At 41.1% G+C, this 23,242-nt stretch overlaps 1 protein-coding gene across 1 annotated transcript in view; it reads left to right on the plus strand.

Moving 5' to 3' along the window:
- The window catches only part of hsd17b12b (hydroxysteroid (17-beta) dehydrogenase 12b), a 70,522-nt gene extending 47,782 nt beyond the window's left edge, over window positions 1-22,740 (plus strand). Inside the window, exons 8-11 of the mRNA XM_084337388.1 lie at window positions 7,194-7,275; window positions 7,990-8,055; window positions 9,700-9,849; window positions 20,425-22,740. Coding sequence (XP_084193514.1) covers window positions 7,194-7,275; window positions 7,990-8,055; window positions 9,700-9,849; window positions 20,425-20,532 — 406 coding nt within the window. The 3' untranslated portion in view covers window positions 20,533-22,740. The remainder of the gene's footprint in view (window positions 1-7,193; window positions 7,276-7,989; window positions 8,056-9,699; window positions 9,850-20,424) is intronic.
- The last annotated feature ends 502 nt before the right edge of the window (window positions 22,741-23,242 follow it).

Genomic DNA, 23,242 nt, shown 5'->3' on the forward strand with positions numbered 1-23,242 from the left:
ACGCATGGCGGCCAATAACGCTGGACAGCGTTTTTGGCGCAGAAAGTGTTAAAGGAACGGTCTTCTCCAGAGTAAGACAAGAACATAGTGTGGCAGATATCACCCCCCGTCTCATGGATATGTGAAGTACGGGAGGTACTACTGCCATGGGAGGAGTGGAAGCAATTAGGCAGCTGATTAGTACTGATAGAACACACCTGTGCACCATTAGATCACCCACATCCCACATGCACACACACCAGACACATGCACTATAATACACTAGGACAGATAGAGTTGAGAGGAGGTGAGGTAGGAGCGAGGTATTGAGAGAGATTGTTGTTGACGGAGTTGTGAGTGGTAGTGAGAGGTGAAGGTGTTCATTGTGTACTGGACCCTAGACTGGCTGAGACACCCCCTTGTGTACTAGACTGTTTTTTGGATTACCCTATTGGACTTGTGCTGATAAACAATAAATATTATTTATTTATTTAAATTGTGCTTGTGTGGACATTGAAATAGTTTGTTTTGGTCCGTGTTGAGCTTGAACAACACCAGGCTCGTCACAATAGATACCTATTTCCTCTCTGTGTGTTCAATTGAAAGCTATCCAGCTGCAAGCTAGTTTAGCTTAGCACAGATTAATGCTAAATGGAAGCTGATGCGGACCAGCTAGCCTAGCTGTTGGCCAAAGACACCTGTCTCAGAGTTTGAAGCTAGGCTAGTTGTCTGTATTTCCATGAATGCTTTCCATTAATTTGTGCTAAGCTAGGCTAGCGTGCGGGCGGATAGCTTTCTACTGCACACCAGAGGAAATTGGTATCCATCTTCTTGTCTGACTCTGGAGAAGATGGTAAGCATACTTGCACCATTTTGCATAAACTGGAAGGTTAAACAAGTAAACAACAACTCTTCTTCAGAGGAAAGTTAACATGATTTTGCACTGCTAGGTAAATGGATGGATCACTGGTCTGAATTGATTGATTGATTGATTGATTGATTGATTGAAAACTTTATTAACAGATTGCAGAATGGGTACAATACAGTACAGCTCAATACAGACAATTGTTAATATATAATATATAATAATACATTGGGATATTGACAACCATACTGGGTAATTTACATTGGAGGTGGTTGGGGGGGGGGGGGGGGGAGACACACTGTATAAACAAGCAAAACTGTACATTGAGGGGGGGGGGGGGGAGGAGACACTGTACAAACAAACAAAATTGTACATTGGACTATTGACAACCATACTAGATAAATGACTGTACATTGGAGGGGGTTGGGTTAGGATATTTACAGGGGCCAGTTTTGAATTGCATTCTCCCGTAGGTGTCCCTTGAGAGAGGTTTTGAAAGTGGGTAGTGATCCACATTCCTTTACAGCTTTGGGTAGGGCGTTCCACATTGATGTGGCATAATTGCGAAACGTGTTTAGTCCCTTATTTGAGCCGAATCTGGGTTTAACATGATTTGTGGAGCTCCCTCTGATGTTGTGATCGTGGTATTCACTGACCTTTGGGAAGTATCTTGACATGTACATGGGTACCTTGGTCCGGTTGGTCGTGTAGTGTATCTTGTAGACCAGGCCCATTGCAAGTTGCTGTACTCTGTCGTCTACTCTAAGCCATCCTAGGTCTCAAGTTTGCATTCACTGACACAAGATGACTTAGCTAAACTTGTATCTCTGATGACCAGTGTGGTCGCATGAGAACATGTTGTAGCAGTTGTGTGCAATTAAGCATGTTAAGCTTAAATTGGACTACACAAATAATGCGTGCATAAGCATACATGTTTCATGTTTTGAAAAATGTGTGTCAGAGTTATAGGGTCATAATGAATGATAATACATTTTTGAAGCTTTACGCATTGATGGAAAGCAACATGTATATTTCAGTACTATGAGTTTATTAATCTCATAGAGTAAGACGGTAAGCTGTCTAAAAGCTGGTCAGAGGAGGCATTTTAATTTCAGGACCTTTGAAAACCCAAGGGATTTTGCCTCGTCACCATGCAGGGACACACTGGAAACCATGAACCACCTAGAAACTCGCAGATAAAGGAAAAATGTACTTGTTCGGGGGGAAAAAATGCCACAAACTCTGTCTAAACTATTTGTCATTTGTAATGTCACCTACCAGTTTTCTCTAGTAACGTCAGGGTAGTGTTTAAACACTTAGCTAATTAATTCCTATCCGTGATAATTCACTGCAACATTACAGGAAATGGCTTAAAGGAACACTCACATTTTGGGAAACACAGTTACTTGGCATCTTCCCCAGAGTCAGACAAAAAGACTATCAGTTTTATCTCTGTGTCCAGTAGACTCGGAGAGAGGTACTGTATGGGTGCATGCTAGCCTAACTTAGCACAAGGACTGTAAGCAGTAGGAATCAGCTAGCCTGCAACTTCCAACTCCAAAACTTGATTGATAATTGTATTAACAGATTGCAGAATGGGTACAATACAGTACAGCTCAATACACACAATTGTTAAGGGGATGCAGACCAGAGAAAGACTTTCGTCTTGTTTGCATCAGCGTCCCCCATTTTCAATTCATCATAACATATATGACAATGACATACAGATACTGTTTCATATTTAAGCATTACATCATGTGCAGGAGTGTGTTATGAGACTTAGAGCATGCTTAGGGGTGGTTGTTAGGCCAGAGGTGCAGCCGAGGGTCGTTAGACCCCCCTAGGCAATGCATGCTCTAATTCTCATAAAACACGACTACAAGCGGTGTAATGGCTTTTATGCAATTGGCGCATGCATCCAACCTTATTGCCATACAATAAACACACATTAATTGAAGATTTATTGACACAACCATCCGCAGAAAAAGTAGTAAAATAAAAAATAAAAAATAAAAAGAGAAGTTGCCTCCGCTGTTTCAAGGCATGCCATCTAAGAATGAAGTGAGCGTGTGTTATCGGATTGATTGATTGAAAATTGTATTACAGATAGACAGTGCTTACATCTTTATACATTTGCCGAATTCATCCAACCTTATTGCTATACAATAAACACACATTAATTGAAGCATAATGGATATTTATTCACAACCATCCGCAGAAAAAGTAGGTTACATTTTTTTTTCTTTTTTTTTTAACCTACTTTCTATAGAAGCAGCTCGGAGGTGCGCTGTTTCAAAGCATGCCATCTAAGAATGAAGTGAGCGTGTGTTATTGGAATGATTGATTGATTGATTGAACATTTTATTAATGTCCGCCTTCTTTCGAACTGGTTATGCTTTGGATCTCTTTCGAAGTCGGTTATGCTTAGAGTTTGGAATCAGGGCTGGTGGTCTATCGCCCTGCTCTAAAGATAAACTCTAAGCATAACCGACTTCGAAAGAGGGCCAAAGCATAACCAGTTCGAAACAACAAGGCTTCAAAGCATGCCGTCTAACGGTGAAGTGAGCGTGTGTTATTGGAATGATTGATTGATTGAAAGTTTTATTAATGTCCGCCTTGTTTCGAACTGGTTATGCTTTGGCCCTCTTTCGAAGTCGGTTATGCTTAGAGTTTGGAATCAGGGCTGGTGGTCTATCGCCCTGCTCTAAAGAAAGGCTTCAAAGCATGCCGTCTAACAGTGAAGTGAGCGTGTGTTATTGGATTGATTGATTGAAAATTGTATTAACAGTGAAATGAGTGTCCTTTTGACGAATGGCATCTAACAACACACTTCGCACGATTTATATTTTGTTTAACAATGAGTCATGACCAACCAATTACATAATCCAACATCGTGTAAGCAACTAACACATTCCACGTGACAGAATCGTTTTTGAATGAGTCGTTATGACGCTATCAATACATCCATTCATAAAGATTATTCTCCGCCATCTTGGTTTCATTCCTAAAACCACGAACGGCGGAGTGATTGTAATTTGGTTGTGGGTTCTGGGATCACAAGCGTGTGTGATGATAAATAACAACATCTAACTTGACTGTTTCAGCCAATCGGAATCGAGAGATTTGCATGCCATTGTATAAAGACATTTATGACATACCAGATCTACAAATATACAGTACTGTTTGAGTACAAAAAGAGAGTATATACATTTGAGGGGGAAGAAACTGTACATTGGGTAGGTGGGGGGGCTGTACATTGGAGGTGGGGTGGGGGGGGACTGTACTTTGGAGGGGGTTGTGTTTGGACATTTACAGGGGCCAGTTTCGAATTGCAGTCTCCCGTAGGTGCTCTTTTAGAGTGGTTTTGAAGGTGGGTAGTGATTCACATTCTTACAGCTGCGGGTAGGGAGTTCCACATTGATGTGGCATAATTGCAAAATGTGTTTAGTCCCTTGTTTGAGCCGAATTTGGGTTTAACATGATTTGTGGAGCTCCCTCTGGTGTTGTGGTTGTGGTATTCACTGACCTTTGGGAAGTATTTTGACATGTACATGGGTACCTTAGTGGTGTAGTGTATCTTGTAGACCAGGCCTATTGCAAGTTGCTGTACTCTGTCGTCTACTCTAAGCCATCCTAGGTTGTCAAAGTGGGCAGGGGTGAGGTGGGTTCTATGAGTAAGTCAAGTCAATTTTATTTATATAGCACATTTCCAGGCAGCAGTAGCTGGCACCAAAGTGCTTCACAGGCAGGTTGATAAAAACAAAATAATGTGATGCAAGATATAAGATTAAAAACATAATAAAGCAGTGAAAGTAATAAAAACAAAATAATATTATGCAAGATATAAGATTAAAAACATAGTAAAGCAATGAAAGTAATAAAAACAGGTAGGACACAGTAAAACAAAGAGGATAGAAGGGCCAGGGGTCTAGTGGTGATTAAGTGGGGGGGAAGGCCAAGGAGAACAGGTGGGTTTTTAAAAGTGATTTAAAAGCCTGCACGGTCTGGGCGGTCCGTACGCTGAGGGGGAGGCTGTTCCACAGTCTAGGCGCTGCGGTGGAGAAAGCTCCGTCTCCCCTAGTCTTGAGCCTAGTTCTAGGCACCACCAGTAGCAGCTGGTCAGCTGATCTGAGGGATCGGTGGGGGGTGTGGCGGTGCAGGAGTTCGGACAGATAGGGAGGGGCCGTGCCATTTAGTGATTTAAAAACATTTAGGGCTAATTTAAAATCTATCCTAAAGGCAGGCAGGCAGCCAGTGGAGCGAGGCCAAAACTGGGCTGATATGTTCATGTTTTTTTGTTTTGGTGAGGAGGCGCGCGGCTGCGTTCTGCACCAGTTGTAGGCGGCGAAGCAAGGATTTGTCGATGCCCGTGTAAAGGGCATTGCAGTAGTCGAGGCGAGTGGTGACAAAGGCATGTATCACCGTCTCTAGGTTACTTTGGGAGAGGTATGGCTTTGTCTTCGCCAGGAGTCTAAGGTGGTAAAAACAGTTTTTGACTACGGCGCTGACCTGTTTGTCAAATTTAAAATTGCTGTCGAAGATGACCCCGAGGTTCCTGACAGAGGTGGAGAGGTTTGGACCCAGGGGACCAAGTGCGTCAATGAGGGGGGTCGGGGGGGGGGGGGCACTATTAAAAACAATGACCTCGGTTTTCCCTTCGTTTAATGTCAGGGAGTTTTCAGACATCCAGCACTTGATTTCTGCCAGGCAGTCAAGTAGTGGTGTTATTGATGTTTTCCCTTGGGTGGGTTTTAAGGGGAGGTAGACCTGCACGTCATCGGCGAAGCAATGGAATAAGATGTTATGTTTTGCCAAGATCTGGCCTAGGGGGATTATATATAGGAGGAAGAGAGTGGGACCCAATATCGAGCCTTGGGGCACCCCGCAGGTGAGGGGGGCCACAGAGGAAGTGAAGTCACCAAGTTCGGTCAAGCAGTAGTCTGACCAGTTTGTTTTGTGATGTTTGTCATTTTGTTTTTAGCACCTTTGAGGTGCTTTGGTACCATGAGGTGCAAGCATAGTCGTAGTACCCTTGAATGAGTGCTCATGCCAGAGTCTTCAGGGTATTCTTGTTTACCAGAGAGGAGATCCGGTACAAGAATCTAATTCGTTGGTTGACTTTTTTGATTACATTGGATGCCATTTTGTCACAGGAAAGATTTTCCTCTAGGATGGAACCCAGGTATGTAATTTCATCTTTCCTTGTGACAATATTGTCACCCACTGTAACTGAGAAGCCGTCGGTCTTGCTGAGTTTGTTTTTTGAACCAAAGAGAATGGACTCTGTTTTACCCAGGTGTAATGATAGTTTATCAGCGAGCCAGGTGCAGGTTCTGCCGAGTTCCGAGCTGAGTTTTTTTCAACCTGTAACTTGTTCTTGTCAGAGACCAGCAGGGCTGAGTCGTCCGCGAACAGGAACAAGTTGCAGTCACAAGCTGATGACATGTCATTTTCATAAATTAGGAACAGTAACGGTCCTAGTATGCTTCCTTGTGGAAGACCACAGCTTATATCAATTTTCTCATCTGACTCCGGTGAAAATGGCAAATAAATAAATGTATTTCCCAAATTGTTGAGTGTTCCTTTTTAAACTTGCGACTTCCAGGGCGGCTAGGTGGTGTAGTGGGCAAGGCGCTCGCCACCAACGCTGGAGACGCTGGGTTCGAGCCCAGCTCTCGGCGTTGCTACCAGCTTGGCTGGTCGCTCATACTAACACAATTGGCAGTGTTAGGGGTGGGAAAGCTGGTGGGTGGGTCCTGGGCGTTGTAAACAGAAAAAAACTCCTACAGTTCGGTCGGGGCGCCTGCTCAGCGAAGGAAGGATCTGGAGGGAGGTAGTGTGACCTTCCACACGTTACACTCTCCCAGTGAGAATCTGCGCTGCCAGGCTGGCTGCCGGCTGGCTGCACATGTGTCTGAGGATAGCATGTGATAGTCTCCGGCCTCCCGGACCAACAGTAGGGGGGGTGCGCAACAACCAGGAAGGGAGTTGGGAATTGGCATAACGACTAACCGTGGGATGGGAGAAATCGGAAAAAGGAGGGGGAAAAAGATAATAATAACAAAAAAAATAAAATAAAATTGCGACTTCTTCTGCACCAACACTGTACAGCATGCTGCCCTAAGAAGCTCTTGCACTACAGTTTCCAGAGGGCGCTTCTGGGTTTCTCCGATGAAGCATTTATAGGCATTGGTTACTAAGAATAAATATGATTTTTGTGAAGCCTGTTCACACATGTAATAGTCATTTTGGACTATACAAATAAACGTCACTTGACTTGTAGAAAATTGCTTATGTGATTGAATATACAGTAGCTTGAGGCCTTTTGTCGTATGTTTTCTATTGTCAGGAAGAACGGGGTCATTCTCAACATCTCGTCTGCCAGCGGGATGTATCCTGTTCCTCTTCTCACTGTCTATTCTGCCTCCAAGGCAAGTACATTATGCAAGGGATTAATAATTGAAATGTAATTTTAATAGGAGGCATAAGTACAATATATACAACATACAATCAGTGCGAAAATATCCAGATAGTGAGGAGAAATGTATTCTTTTAGCTGACTGCTTCTGAATTGGTATTTTTGTTGTTCAGAAGTCATTCAAGTAATCCATACTGTATTTGTATTGTACTATTTTGGCAATTTTTCTAGCAATAGTGTGTGCGAGTTCTACCTTCTACTATAGTTATTTACTAGCTACCCATTATTAAGAGCAAAACTGCACACTAGTCCTACTTACTTTGCTCATATTGACCCAATGGGATCATACTTTATTTATTGATATCTTTATTTAGACTCCCTGCCTTCCTCCCCAATCCTGCATTTCTTTACTTCTTTACTTCTGTATTTATTTTATAATTTAAATTGTAGGAATGTTCAGTATCTTTTTAGGTATGTTCTTAACCCGTCATAAATCTAAATACAGGCTGATATTGCTTTATACTGTACACTTGTTATAGTTTTAAAAACTATAATGCTTAGCTGTCGCATTGTTTCAAACTTTATCTCAAGCACTTTGCCAAATTACTGGAAATGGAGAATGAGAAAAAAGTCTAATTCCATGTTATAATCTTTTGGTGATGGTGCTAAACTTTTGATTATTTGGTTTATGGATGAGACCTTTTTAAAGCATACCTCTGTTTTACAGGCATTTGTGGACTTCTTCTCAAGAGGACTGCAGCTTGAATACAAAAGCAAAGGAATTATCATCCAGGTAAAACAAGTACCAGACATTATTGTCCCAGAAATGTCAATAATGGAATTCTTTCTCCCTGCTGAATCAAACCGAAAACTGTGATGTGAACCGAATTGTGATTTTTGTGAACCGTGTTGGATTTCGCGATTATCAGCCAATAATCACCTCGTCGCCTGTGGCTCCGTGAGGTTTCTGCGTTGTGTTCATCTCTTTCTCATCGTACTAGCTGATAACGATATCTTCCCCTGTTGATGCATTCGTCTCAAAAGAATTAACGACACACTGGAAAGAGGATACCTCCTGGTTGTTGACGTTTATTCTCATAAATATACTCTGTACAAGATGGAAACCGTTCTGAAAAGTCTTTGACTGCTATTGAATTAATTATTCTAATGACCTCTCTATCAGCCCGGTGGTTGTCGCGGCCTAGTGTTATCCAAAAGCCTTCCCTATTAGCCGAAGCTAGCTCGTGGCAACCAGAGGGTGGGGGCTACGCGTCAGCTTCCCTTCCCCTACCCTCTAGCTCCTGAGGTCTCTGTCTACGTGTCCACGCTTCGTTTCTGAGTCTAACCGGAAGAACTCTCAGCTATAAACTATAGTCCTTAGAAACCGGTGGCCATCCCCGTAGCCACGTCCCTTCTCTCGTTACAAATATTTTTTTGTCCGGTCCAGGTTTTACTTCTCTGGGATGAAGCTAGATACTATTGCATTGACTGTGGGGACTGGGAGCAGCGTGTTTTTGGATATAATGTTGGATCAATAAACGCGATCAATATTTGGAATGGCGATCAGGAATTGGATTAATCTTTTTGCATGACATCAGATGTGAGGTAAGGCCTTTATGTTACGAGTCTTGGGGTAATCGGATGTTCCTATCACCTCCATCAGAGCGTGTGTGTGAGTTTCGCGCCGACCAAAGTATAGAAAACGATTTTTCAGATCCTGCTGCTCTTTGTGCATAAGTACACATATAATGGCGATAATCTAGCGTTTATTTGAAAACTATTTATAAATCAAGCGACAAATGGCACGATTTCTAAGGAAATACATTTAAGCTCGATTTGCTGGGGTTTATTGAGATGAGACAGAACACTCTAGAACATATTGATATTCATCACGGTATAAAATGGAAATGTATGTATGAAAAATGTTTCTGTTTCGTGCATTTTGACTGGAAGCAACTCATTGACGACCACTGTTATTTAGATATATTGCTATTATATTTTATATGTTTTATGCACTCGCAAATAAGTCCTTTCCTCCAATGGATATAGCGTTGGCCCAGAAGGGCATCAGCAGAGGGCGCTGTTAGCCCTGAAAGAGTTAAGGAACATTTTACTGTAAATATGCCAGTTTAGCCAGGTTGGATTGTGGTACATAAATCTGTTGTCTAAGCAAACATTATACCACTATAAGCAAACATTAACTCAAATGTTGCACAAAATTATATCTGAAATATTTATTATTTGAAAATGGGTTTTTATATCACACTTTACATGTATATGCACTTAACATCAATTGGATTAATTAATTAATGTGATTTTACATACATGGGGAGATATCATGATATTGCTATGAGGTGATATCAGTTTCTCCCAGCCCTAATTATAACCCTGGCAGTATTGTCTCTGAATGGTGTAACCATTAGAAGTCTTCTTGCAGAGTGTCATGCCATTCTTTGTGGCAACCAAGCTGAGTAAGATCCGACGGGCCACACTTGACAAACCCAGTCCAGAGCGCTATGTGGCAGCAGAGCTCAATACCGTGGGACTGCAAACTCAGACCAATGGATACCTGCCCCATGCTATCATGGTGAGTGTGTGTACAGTGAAGAGGGTACTTTATCCTTATTTGAATAATTACGATTTTCACATACTGTACTTTTTAATTTGCTATTCACGTGCCCTAACGATACAAAAACAAAGATGAATGAAGAGTGGAACTAACAATGCCAAATCACTGAAAAGTAGAACTAACAAAAGATTCACCTAACAATCAAACACAACTGTGTATAATGGGGTCTGAAAGGCACCACAAACCATTGCTTACAGTGGAGGAGTAGATTGTTTGTTGAACAATGTCTTTATAGAGGATTCTGGCCGCCATAATAAATCACATTCTGAAAAGCCAGTGAATAGAGGATTTGACAGGGTACATTTTTCAAAGTATTCCCTGGGTTCTCAACCTCATTGTCATCTCTCTGAAAGAGCACAAATATACAGTGTACTCGAGAACCCCTGGCACTTTAAGTAAATGTGAACAAAAAAGTATCAGTTTTTTCAGTTTTATCTTGCACCAATGGGAGAAAGCCCCTTTTACCGTGTTAGTTTAGTTGTTACATGTTTTGTGCTATGGACAGTTTTTGTCCTCTTCAAGCCAACCTCGGATAAGTGATTTGGTGGAAAACGCAGGATAAACTACAAATGTGAAGCATGAAAGCCTAATGTCAGGGAATTCAGGATTTAAAAAAGAAACGAAACAAAAAAAATAACTATTTACCTGATTTTAGTCATTCATCGTGGAGGGTAGGCTTCAAATGCTATCATACAGAGTTATATGGCTAGACTATAGTTTGAGGTAGGTAGTTAAGATTATATGATTACTATGATTTGATTACAGTGTAAGGAAGTTGTAGAAAGCAGACGGGTAAAAAAAATGCAAGGAGCATTGAGAACATAATAACTAACATTCTCACATAGCAAGTGAGATAATTAAGAACAACTATTTCAGTAAATGTACTTAATTCAAACTCTCTATCTGACGTAAAAAAAATTGTTATGATTAGGGATGCTCGATATTGGCTTTTTTACCTATACCGATATTGTCCAACTCTTAATTTCCGATACCGATATATGCAGGGCTCCCCCCCCAAAATGGAATAATTTCAGGTAATTAACATTACATATCTCTTGTTGTGGAATTAACACAACATTATGCATACTTTTGACAATAAATAAAATCAGAATTTGTTCTTACTTGCTTGCCTGGGTAAATAAAGGTTCTAGAAATGTAAAAAAAAAAAAAATGAAAACGGATACCGATATTTTCCGATATCACATTTGAATGCCCATATCGGCCGATAATATCGGTAGGCCGATAATATCGGACATCCCTAGTTATGATCAGGGCTGAAGTTGAATAAAATATTTATGACTGTTTAGACTGCATTACTCTCTGTCACAGTGATCTCCTGGTTGTTCCCCACTTAGGTTATCTAACTATCGCGCTGCCGCAACCAAAAACACTGGCCTGGCCTGCTTCTAAGTTCAGTGGCATGACTGCGGACAAAAATAAATATTATATAAAAAAAAAAAAAGTACCACCAGCAGGGGGCCCAAGTACCACCGGTGGTATGCGTACCACAGGTTGAGAACCACTGGCCTAGGGTATAGGTAGTGGAGTTCATAGTTTATATGGTATGGGGGCAGGGTGCTGGGCCTCCTTCCTGTAGGCTGACTCATTGTTGTTTTTAATGAGGTCCACCACCATTTTGTCATCTGCAAACTTGATAATGGGGTTGGTGCCATGTACAGGAGTGCAGTCATGAGTGAAGAGGTAGTAGAGAATGGGGCTCAGCACACAGCCTTGCGGGACGCCGGTGTTCAGGGTGAGGTTGGAGGAGGTGAGATTGTCTATCCTAACAAACTGGGGTCTGTTAGTTAGGAAGTCAAGTATCCAGTTGCAGACATGGGTTAATGTCGAGGTCCTTGGTTTCCACGAGGTCACCAAGTTTGGAGATGAGTTTGGAAGGGATGATGATGTTGAATGCTGAGCTGAAGTCGTTGAACAACATTCTCACATGGGTGTAGCTCTCATCCAGGTGGGAGAGGGCGGAATGTAGCGCTGAGGAAATGGCGTCCTCCGTGCTCCGTGTTTATTCAGTGAGGGTGAAAGGCCAGATTTGAGGTGAGCCAGGACCAGTCTCTCGAAGCACTTCATGATAATGGGGGTGAGTGGAACAGGGCGGAAGTCGAGGCCCGTGGTAGAGGAGTGTTTCGGCACTGGCACGATGGAGGTGGTTTTAAAGCACGCTGGGACAACTGCCTGGGCTAGTGACAGGTTGAATATGTCTGTTAAGACCTCGGCCAGTTGCTCAGCGCAGTTCCTGGGCACACGGCCAGGGATGCCATCAGGGCCATCTGCCTTACGTGCATTAGTCCTGCTCAGTGCGGTACACACGTTGGTGGGGGAGAGAGTGAGGGGTTGGAGATTAGCAGGCAGAGCAGCCTTGATGGTTGTCCCTGTCAAAGCGGGCATACAAGTTATTGAGCTCATCAGGGAGGGAGGGCTCAGTTGGTTCCCCTATTCAGATTAGCTCTGGCTGAACAGTAGGCCTGCGTGTCACCAGATCTAAAAGCGGTGTCACCTCTGTTCATCCACGGCTTCTGATTGGGGAATGTAGTGGTGACACTGTCAATGTTGCAGTTGATGTAGTCCACAACGGATGAGGTGTAGGAGTTTATGTCTGTAAGAGTCCAGGGTCGACTGGGTGGAAAATGTGCTCCAGTCTGTGTTGAAACCGGTGCTGCAGTTCAGAGTCTGCCCCTTCAGGCCATAATTTGACTGTTCTAATTGAGGGCTTCACACATTTGATGAGTGGTTGGTTTGTACTAGTGATGCACGATATATCGGCCGCCGATATGGCTGTTTTTTTACACATCGGTATTGGTCCAATATCAAGATAAGGCCGATATACAAAAAAATATATATATATATTTTTTTTTACATGTTTTGGCCTTAAATAGTTTCAAAATATCAGTCATTTCTGAAAATAAGTTACAAAAGTAAAAAAAAAACTGCGTTTTGGAAAATAGCTCTTTATTTGATTATCATAAAAAAGTGTTTTCTATACAGAGATATCGACATCGGTAAATATCGGTATCGGCCAGAACAGCAATATTAATATCGGTTATCGGTATCGGCCACAATTTTCACATCGGTGCATCACTAATTTGTACTTGGGAAGAAGGAACAAAGAAAGGTGGTCAGTTTGTCCCAGTTATGCATCCGTTATGTTGGGAGTAAACATGGTCTAGTGTTTTGTCTCCTTGTGGCGCAAGAGACTGAGGCCATGTCCAGACGAAAACTATTTCGGTTGTATCCGTCAAAGTATTTAATCGAGAACAATTTTTAGGTTGGAGTGAGTACATCTCCTGCAACAATAAAGACTGTCTCTGGGTGTGAGTTCTGTTTGCTAATGGCAGCATGCAGTTCCTTCATTGCTAGCTTTGCATTAGCAGGAGGTATATAGGCTGTAGTCACAATGGTAGCTGTAAATTCCCTGGGCTGATAGAAATGTCTGCACTTGATCATGATATATTCCATTTTAGCAGAGCAGTGACTCACAATGGTGGTATTGTTTGTTCACCAAGTTCTGTTTATATAAATGCAGAAACCTCCACCTCTGGTTTTGCTGGAGCAGTCAGCTGTTCTGTTCGCCCTGTAGAGAGTAGCTCAACAGCACTGTCATGAAACCCGCTATTAAGCCAGCATTCCGTGAAAATCATAATGTTGCAGTCCTTAATCCATTTATGATAGATGATCTGCAGCCGCAGTTCATCCATTTTGTTTACCAGAGACCGCATATTGGTGAGGAAGATACTGGGTAGTGACGGTGAGGGGTTAGCATTAGTTTAGCCCGCAGTCCTCTGCACGTACCTCTTCTGTTTATGCTCACGGCGGGGCGAGCTCAGCCAGCTGGCCACACTGGGTTGGTATTCCCTTGTGTTCGAAGGATCTCCTTGGGGAGCTGAAGATCACCAATAATTGTCAAGATTGTTGTAATCTAACTTCCAAAAGATATTATCTGGTGTATAAGAAAACAAGACTGTTCTGGGTGAGCCGACTTGGGTGAACTGTCTTGTTGTTGTGCACGCGCCGCCATCTTGGTCCAATAGGGCTTAATATACCTTCAGTTGATTAATCGGTTGGTTTGGTCTTAGTCTACCAATCATAGTAGTAGTAGTTTATTGTCACGAATAAAGTACAGGTACATTGCAGTGAGATGCTTGGTTCATACTAGGGCTGTCTTAAATACTTCGAAGCTTCGAAGCTTCGTTCGATGGCACAAGCTTCGAACATTAAAAAAAAATCGAAGTTTAAAAAAAAACAAAAAAAAACGTTTAATTTATTTATTTTTTACTTTGTGTGTGTGCATGGGGCCATTGGGTGGGGCCGGGGGACAAATACACTGGAGGAAAGTAACCCAGTTCAGCACTGCCCAAATTATATCATCACTATTGCCTGTTTGAAGGATATCATCTATCTACACCGGTATGACTGTGTATGAACGAATAATGGACTCTGTAAGCGCTCTGGGGTCTCTGGGGTGTCACGAAGAGCGCTATATAAATCGAATCCATTATTATTATTATTAAACACATATACACCACCTACACGCCTATTCTCAGTCCTTGCCCCACAATGGTGGAATGAACTACCCACCCCAGTTAGGACAGCCGAATCCCGTCCAATCTTTCGCCGTCGACTAAAGACGCACTTCTTCAACCATTATCTGAAAAAAAATAAAAAAAATCTAACCCTAACTAACTGTACTGTCATGCACTTGTCCTAATAAACTAACCTACACTGTAACACGCAACACTTTGATGAATATTGTTACTCAGCTGATAGAGTTGTATCTTTCCTGATGACCTGTCGTACAGAACTTGTAAGTCGCTTTGGATAAAAGCGTCGGCTAAATCAGGGGTTCTCAACCTTTCTGCTGCCAAGGCACCCCTGTGTTCAATAAAATATTCCAGGGCACCCCTACATACGATAAAGACTTTCCCGGTCCTGTCTTTTTTGCTACAATGATGATACAATGACTCTTTATTTGCCGTGCTGTCGTTGAGATGTTTTGTTGTTTGTTTGTCTTTGTTGCTTGTTGGTGAATCTGCAAATATGAATTGCCCCACGCGGGATCAATAAAGTTGTCTGAATCTGATGACAAAAGTTTTTTTTTAAATACAGAAAAGGATCACTAAAGTGCTATCTGTTGCAGCTGCACTGTTCTCCATAAAAATAGCATATTTGGATAAGTTTGACAATTTCTCAAAAACAGAAAATCATGTATTTTTTTTAAATACAGAAAAGGATCACCAAGTTACCATTTCTCAAAAAATATAAATAAATACAGAAAATAAGCACTTGTTCACTCAGTGGACATTTCTAGCTCAATGCGAGGTCTGCTGCTGCTGGCTAATAATACGGTCAATACGTGGGGAGATCTTTGACAAGGCAACACGCATGTCATCCTCAAGGCTCAACTTGGCCCTATATTTTGTTTTCAGAGCTGTCATGGATGAAAAGCCAGCTTCACACAGATATGTGGGGCTGAATGGTATCAACACCTTAACTGCAGCATCATGAGATACTTGGTACTCAGCACCACACTCTGAAACTAGCTCTCCAGGTGGTATCAGATGAGATTTCAATGAGTTCTTCCAAGAGTTTGGATGGAGATGTGTCAGGAAGCTTTGTCTCAATGTTGTCTGTAAAGTATTTTTTTATCCAGAGTAACTTGGTGATACTTTTCTGTGTTTTATTAAATAATGATTTTCAGATTTTTAGAAATGGTCAAACTTATCCAAATATGGTATTTTCATGGAAAACAGTGCAGCTGCAACAGATAGCACTTTAGGGATAATTTTCTGTAATCCAAAAAGAATTTGGATTCACTATAAAGTGCCTGTTCACTATAAAGTGCCACGTTTTGATATATTGAGCTTTAAACTTTAAGTAAATTTTTTGGAACACGCAACCTAAAACATCTTCCTCTCCCAAACCGTTCCTGCAATTGTTTTATGTTGCATGATGATCATGGATACATTTATGTATTGTATTTTTTATGTTTAAATATCAACATAATCTGTCTGTCCACCCTCAGTACATTTACTATCAATATAATATAGTAGTCTGACTTCATCATCTTTTCAAACGCACACACATAGAGGGAGAATGCCCCCCCCCCCCCCTCCTCCCCAGTCCTCCTTCCAAGTCCCCACTCTGCTGTTCTCTGTCGCTCTGAACAGGGCTTTAGCTTGTTGTTAGCTTATGGTAACGGGACATTAATTCCGGTCTTAAACACAACGTGGTCATAAAGGAATGGCAAGGATTGCAAAGCATGTTATATGCATTTGACCCGTTGCGGAATAAAACAGCAGGGATTTGTTTTGGGTCGCAAAAACACTACCCTTGCTGTGTTTCAATGTCCGCGTTCCAGATCCAGACGCTACTAATACTGCTGAGCTGAGAGACGCTACTGCTCACTGCTCAGCCTGCCTGAGATGCATCCTATTGGCTGTGTGCTGGAGCGGATATGAGTCACGACACCACGGATTTTCAAAATAAGAGTATCATAATGACCTTAATGTTGCTAGCTTTCGGAGCCTAGTTATTATAGCTGGAGCTGCGCGTGGGCATAAATGAGACCCGCTATAGGATTTTCAAAATAAGACTGTTGTCATTCTATATTTTTAAAGAACATTGCCAGGCATCTCGCGGAACCCCTGACAGCTCTCCGCGGAACCCCTGTGTGCCGCGGAACCCCTGTTGAGAACCGCTGAGCTAAATGACTAAATGTAAATGCCTTGTAGAATTCCACACATAAGAAAGAAAGGTACTGGGATGAATAAACAAAATAGGAAATAAAATGTAGAAATGCATGCAATACATAAATAAATATGAATCTCCATATATGAAATAGAACATTTAGATAAGGTGCTACTGAGATGTTTTGGTGAGTTCTTTGTTTTTTTGTGGAAGTAGCCCTTCTTAAAAATGCATGAACATTCACTGATAATTGGTCTGTAGTGGAGTCTACAAGGTCTACATTGCCGGACCATGTCGAATCCGGACCTTGTGTAGACTGACATAATTCTGTGCATAGTTTAGTCTACACAGGCCATATTTCAAATAATCAAAATCTTACTTCATTCATCTTAAACATTCTTGATTTGGGGGATTGGTAGTTCCCATGAAATCTGAAGTTGTTCAAACGACAACAGCGATCCACCTTGAATTAAATCACACAGCCGTGTTGGCTGCGTCACAGTCACGAAAGGGGCTACTTAATTCATTAATCCAATCCACTTTATTTATAGAGCACATTTAAAAACATCAAAGTTTACCAAAGTGCTGTACAAGTCCCACAACATAAGATAAAAAAAAAATAATAATAATAATATATATATTTTTTAATTCGAAGCTTCGAATTAAAATCGAAGCTAGGCCCCGAAGCTTCGATTGCCAAAAAAAAATTCGAAGGTCAGCCCTAGTTCATACACATACAGCTCATTATAGTAATATTCCACAATTATTACAGTTGATAGTAATAATGGCACACATAAATTTCACACCAACATGCGCATTTGTTGATACATGCAGGTAATTTGTTAGTTAATTTGTCTATTTGTATGGCGGTCTCCATACTGTCTCCATGTTAGTGTCAAAGGTGTTAGCCAGGTTGGCCCGTCATACTATCATCATAAATGTATTCATGTTTCTCTTATTGGAGCATAATGTCAGCAACTTGGTACTTGCTGAACTTGTTGTTTTTCCCAGAGGTGGCATAGTTAACTGAGCCTATCTCCGCAAATAGAGGGGATAGTGAATCATCTTACGGAGCCTACCGGCAGCTGCCAACGATGTCTAGGATGGTCGGATAAAGGAGCCAAGGGGAAGACTTGCTTCTTGCCTTATTTAACCACTTCCTTATTTTTGCAGAGGAAGTACTTGAAGTTTTCTCTGAATATGCCTTTATCGGTCAGCGCCTTTTTATATAGTTCTATGGTCAGCACAAACTCATTTGCAAGGGCTGCATCTTTCTCAAGAGGGATTGTTGTGTTTGTTGTATGTAGCAACTCTCTTGAGAGAAGGCACTCTGACCTGCTGTAGTAGTATACTGTTTTTTTTAAGCACATACTTCTGTTAAGCAGATATTGCTGTCTCTGTGCAAATCCAATATGATTATGTGACTCTGCATGATGTAATGGAGACTGTTGACTGTTGTAAGGGCTTGGCGCTTTACCAGTCTCAATCTGAACACTGAATAAGAGACTAAACAGTATATCCATCAGTATATCTGGCATCTTTTGCATGGCTTAAAGGCCCCTACAGAAGATGACTACCGACAAAATAAAATGTTGTACTGGCTGAGACATTGTTTTCTTATGGGCAGAGCGATGGTGCCTAACTAGGCGGCAGCGCTACCCTGTGTGGCGCACAACTCAAAATTGCCACCGAGCTCTGCACTCAGTTATGTTACTCAGTTAGAATTTTACATTTACATTTACATTTAGTCATTTAGCTGACGCTTTTATCCAAAGCGACTTACAAGTTCTGTACGACAAGCCATCAGGAAGGGCACAACTCTATCAGCTGAGCAACAATGTTCATCAAAGTGTTGAGTGCTACAGTGTAGGTTAGTTTATTAGGACAAGTGCATGACAGTACGGTTAGTTAGGGTTAGATTTCTTTTTTTTTTTTTTTTTTTTTTTGAATTATTTCAACTTTGACCGTGGTTGCCGTTGACCTTACAAAGTGCTATTTAAAATGTTTTGTTTTATTTGTCACATATAAGGTACATGCACATTATAGTGAAATACTTGGTTCTGTATGAGCCCCCTGAGATTGTGCTTCATACAGTAAACATGTACAAAGAATAAAGACCAAACACTATACAATATATACACACTAGTACAAATGAAGAGCAACATGCAAACTAATGAGTTAGGGATCTAGTGCAAATATTTTAGTAATAAATAGATAGAATATACGGTAGTGTTAAAAATGGTTTAAAGTGAGTGTGTGGATGTGTGTGCAATGAATGTAGATGGATGGGTTAGTGTTGCATAGCATCATTGAGCACGTTTCTAATTTCCTGCTTCTGGGGCAATACTTATCTTGTAAAGTCACAAAGTACTTAGAAACACATTTAAGTAAATATTTTTTCTTTTGAATTCCTTGCCATTAACACATTGACTGCCATGCTTCTATCCATCAATGTATGATCACTGCCACCAGTCTAAGGTCGCTTTCACACAGGGGCTGTTTGGTCCGGACTTTCGGACCAGAATTCGATAGTCCGGTTTTTCGGGTCTGTGTGAATGCGCGTCGAACTCGGTTCGCGGACCAAACAGTCGAACTCTGGTCCGCCTGAAAACGTCTGTCTCGGTTCGGCTTCATCGAACCAAACGCGAACCAAATATAGGAAGTGATTATTATTACCACTGCTCGCAGCACTCACTGCAAAACAAGCACACTGCATCTAATCTCTCTCTATCTATCTAATATATCTGTGCATCTTGGGAAGAAGGAAGAAAAAACGCGGCTTATTATTATTACCGAGGCGCGCGGCTTATTATATTATTAATAAAACAGCTACTTGTGGGCACTCATAAAAACACCGTGGTCTACAAGTTGTTTAGCGAGAGGATGGTGGTAATGTGCTTCAATAGAACAATGGATCAATGCCATGTCAAAACTATGATGAAAATCCGTTCTCCCATTTCACTTTCATTGAGTCCATTCCAAAAGGGTGATTTACCATCTGGGAGACGATAGGGGGCGCTTTTTTCAGATCTGAGCGCCGGCGGTCCCTGGATCTCCAACGGTAGGCTCGCGTGATGCAATATGATTTCAGATCGCTAATAAAAATAAAAATAAAAATAAAAATAACCAGAATATTCTCGGGCGTGGCACTCAACGGTCGGGGCGTAAACCCGAATATTCTCGGGCGTGGCACTCAAAGTGTTAATGACTACATTATTATTACTTTTTGTTTTGTTTACTTTTGGAAAATACATTTGTACAATTGGAATACGTAGTGGCCTGGGGATAGAAGCTCCTTTTGAGTCTCTCTGTACTGGCCATGAGACTCCGGTAGCGCTTGCATGACCACAGCAGTGCAAAGAGGCAAGTGTTTGGGTGGCGAGAGTCTTTGCCTATACTCTTAGCCTTTGCTCTGCAACACCGGTTTGATAGTTATTGGGAGTAAAATTGTTTGAATATGGACACCAGTGTCATTGAAGACATGGCATCCTTGTGTTGTGTTAAATAGAGCACTGCATAGCCTGCTAAATTAATTAAAACTGTTTATAGAGCTTTTGGATGTGTGCGATTATATGCAAAATAAATCTGCATTGTTTTTTGGTGAAGTGCCCCTTTAAGTCTCAGGGCTCTCGGACAAAGAGAGTGTAAGCTCCGGTTCCTATCAAAGCAGCCACAAAAGTAGTTTGAAAACTATAAAACCCATAACAGGACCTAATGGTGTTAGGAAATCCTGTTTCACTTTGTAAGTTGCCGTTTGAAGTGTGAAATATGAATCTGAAATGAATACTGTTCTATGTGAACGCCACCAGCTAACCATGTCATGTTGCTCCTCAGGGATGGCTGACTACAGCCCTGATCCCCGCCAAGCTCGTCAGTAGCTATGTGATGGGGGTCAGCTTGTCTCAGCGCGCTCGCTACCTCAAGAAGCAGAAGCAGGGGTAGAAGCTGGGACACCAGCCGTGGCTTGGAGGGCAGGGGTGGAGAAAGAGGACTAACAATATCAATGAATCATCCAGCAAGTATCATCATGGACAAGTGGAAACCTTGTGACGATTTTGGAATCATTTCAATATGTTTCCCCCCCGATCTACCCTTTTAGCCCAAACTTAGCTACGACTGTACAGCTATTAAATCGAAACGGATGTGATGGCAAATGGATTGAACAAGGACACATTTGAGGGATCAGCTTCATAGATCGATCAGACACCTCTAATTGACTATAATTAGACTCCTCTCAAAACCCTACCCTCTTTTCTTCTCAAGAAAAGAGGTCTGGTTTGAGATCAGTCTAATTATATACAAATCGCTTCAATGTCCCCTCTTTTTAGAGTTTTGAAGATGTTAGAGGAGTGCACTTAAGGTCCATTTTCACCATTGTACATTTATCGGATCTACAGTTTTGGATAGGCCGTAGGGATTCGGGTTGGTTTGAGATTAGAGCCCACTGTGTGTGTGTGTGTGTGTGTAAAATACTTTTTGTTTCTCCTGTGAAAAATGGAGTGTAGTTTTAAAGAAACCTGTTCAAGGTTCAACACATGGGTTGATCAATGACACCAACCTTTCAATGAGTTTTTGCATATTGATGCACTAATTAGAATGGATTTATTACAATGTATTTTGCTTGTCAACCGGTACTGGCGGTCCCACCGTCAGTTACCATCATAACGCAACAAATGTCTAATTTCCTAACCTGGGATAATACTTATCTTGTAAAGTCACAAAGTACTTAGAAACACATTTAAGTAAATATTTTTTCTTTTGAATTCCTTGCCATTAACTCTTTGGACGCCACTGACTTGAGCATCGTTTATTCCTACCACGCCAACACTCTAAAGATAGGAATAAGTGGCAGTATTTGCAGGGCTATACTGTATTCTATATTATAGCTATGGATACAATACTATGGCCCATTTGACATCAACTATCTATCGTTCAATATGTGAAAAAGAATACATTTGTTCATCAATACGTTTGCGTGTTATACCGTGGTGAATATAAGTATAGTTTTAGAGTGATCCTGTCTAATCCCAGAAAACGACGATATGCAACAAAACGTGAATTTCAAAAAGAAAATTATGCTTTGATCACCAACGGCATAAGTTGTGGAGTAACGGTACACACACACATGTTGCGATCGAGGTGAAATCATGGTTGGATCAAAGCAGGATTGATATAATTTAGTACTTACCTTCACTAGGAGGTACCCCAAAAAGAATATTCCAATTGTCTGATCGCAAGTCCAAGTATTGGTGTCCATCGTGTCGCCAACATGATCCACCACAACAGATGCATCGGGGGCATTTGACGCTTCTCAATGCGATCGGGATACCCGCTTGACTCGCCTGACAAAGAAAAGTGCGCCGGAGACATTTGAACGTTGCACAGGCCAAGATATAAGGTTTCAAAGGGTGCTCGATACTGCCACCTGGGAGGATGCGGCCAGTATTGCACTTTGGCATTCTCAGGATGATTCCCCATGTTAACCCCGAGTCTGTGCCTGTAATGAATAGAAATATCGAATAAAAGAAATAACGATGAAAACCCGACTATCATTGGGTCTGGCGCTGATTGAGTTAATGACGACATTATGAATAACCTTTTGTTTTGTTTACTTTTGGAAAATACGTTTGTACAATTGGAATACGTAGTGGGGGGAAATCAAATGATTTGGATATACTTTGCTGAAAGCTGTTAAGGGGATGAGGTAGGGGAAAGGCCATTTATGTATCAGTAATAGAATATTGAAAATGTTTGTTGGTGCGCTTGGCACAGAAACGGTTGGTTCATTATGCCTAGCAGGCTATTCCATTTGTGAGGGACCTACATTCTGCCTCCAGCAGCAATTTCGGCTGTAATGAAGATGGTTTTTCTACCAAATACATTAAACATGGCTATATATGTTTTTTTTCTTTTTTTTCTCCTAAATGTGGTCTTGCTTATAAATATGTTTACTTTTATAAATATGTTTACTTGTATGCATTTACATTCCAAACATTTGGGTTTGTATATTATTTATACATTAATCATGTTTCCTTTCTGCTTGGATTTGAAAATAAATCGGGTGTTCTTTTCTGTGTGCATATGGCTGTAATTATATGCATTTGTTCAGCTGTCAACTTTGATATCATTAAAGTTATAATTTACTTATAATTACTCTTGACATCTGGATAATTACTGCCCATAATATGTGCTGTGCTGGCATTCAATAAACATGCTTTTCAAGTACACTAATCATCTTAGTATTCCATCTATCCCTGGCCTATTATACTTATGTCAGTTTTCTTTTAATTTGTTTGTTAAGTCCAATGTAAGGTTTGAGGTATGGTCATGCCAGACAGATTAGCCCATTAATCTTACAATTAGTCAGAAAGCAAGATTTGTCCAGTGTGTTATATGTGACCTTTTGTTTTAGCCTGCCTTGAGTACAAGATTGGTGTTGCCACACACAGGGTTCCAATATAAGTCTGTAAAATACTTTTGATATACTTTCTAGGTGACTTTGATAGGTTTGGAAATGTTAACCGATATGACAAAGTAAGGTATTTCTATTACACATGACATGTTATGTAGAGAATACTTTTTTAATTGTATTTTACATATTGCAATATTTGTTATGAAGAATAATCTTCAGCTATAGTGTGATATGGCCTAG

This window comes from Notolepis coatsorum, assembly GCF_963971535.1.
Source record: "Notolepis coatsorum genome assembly, chromosome: 20".
Classification (NCBI taxonomy): domain Eukaryota; kingdom Metazoa; phylum Chordata; class Actinopteri; order Aulopiformes; family Paralepididae; genus Notolepis; species Notolepis coatsorum.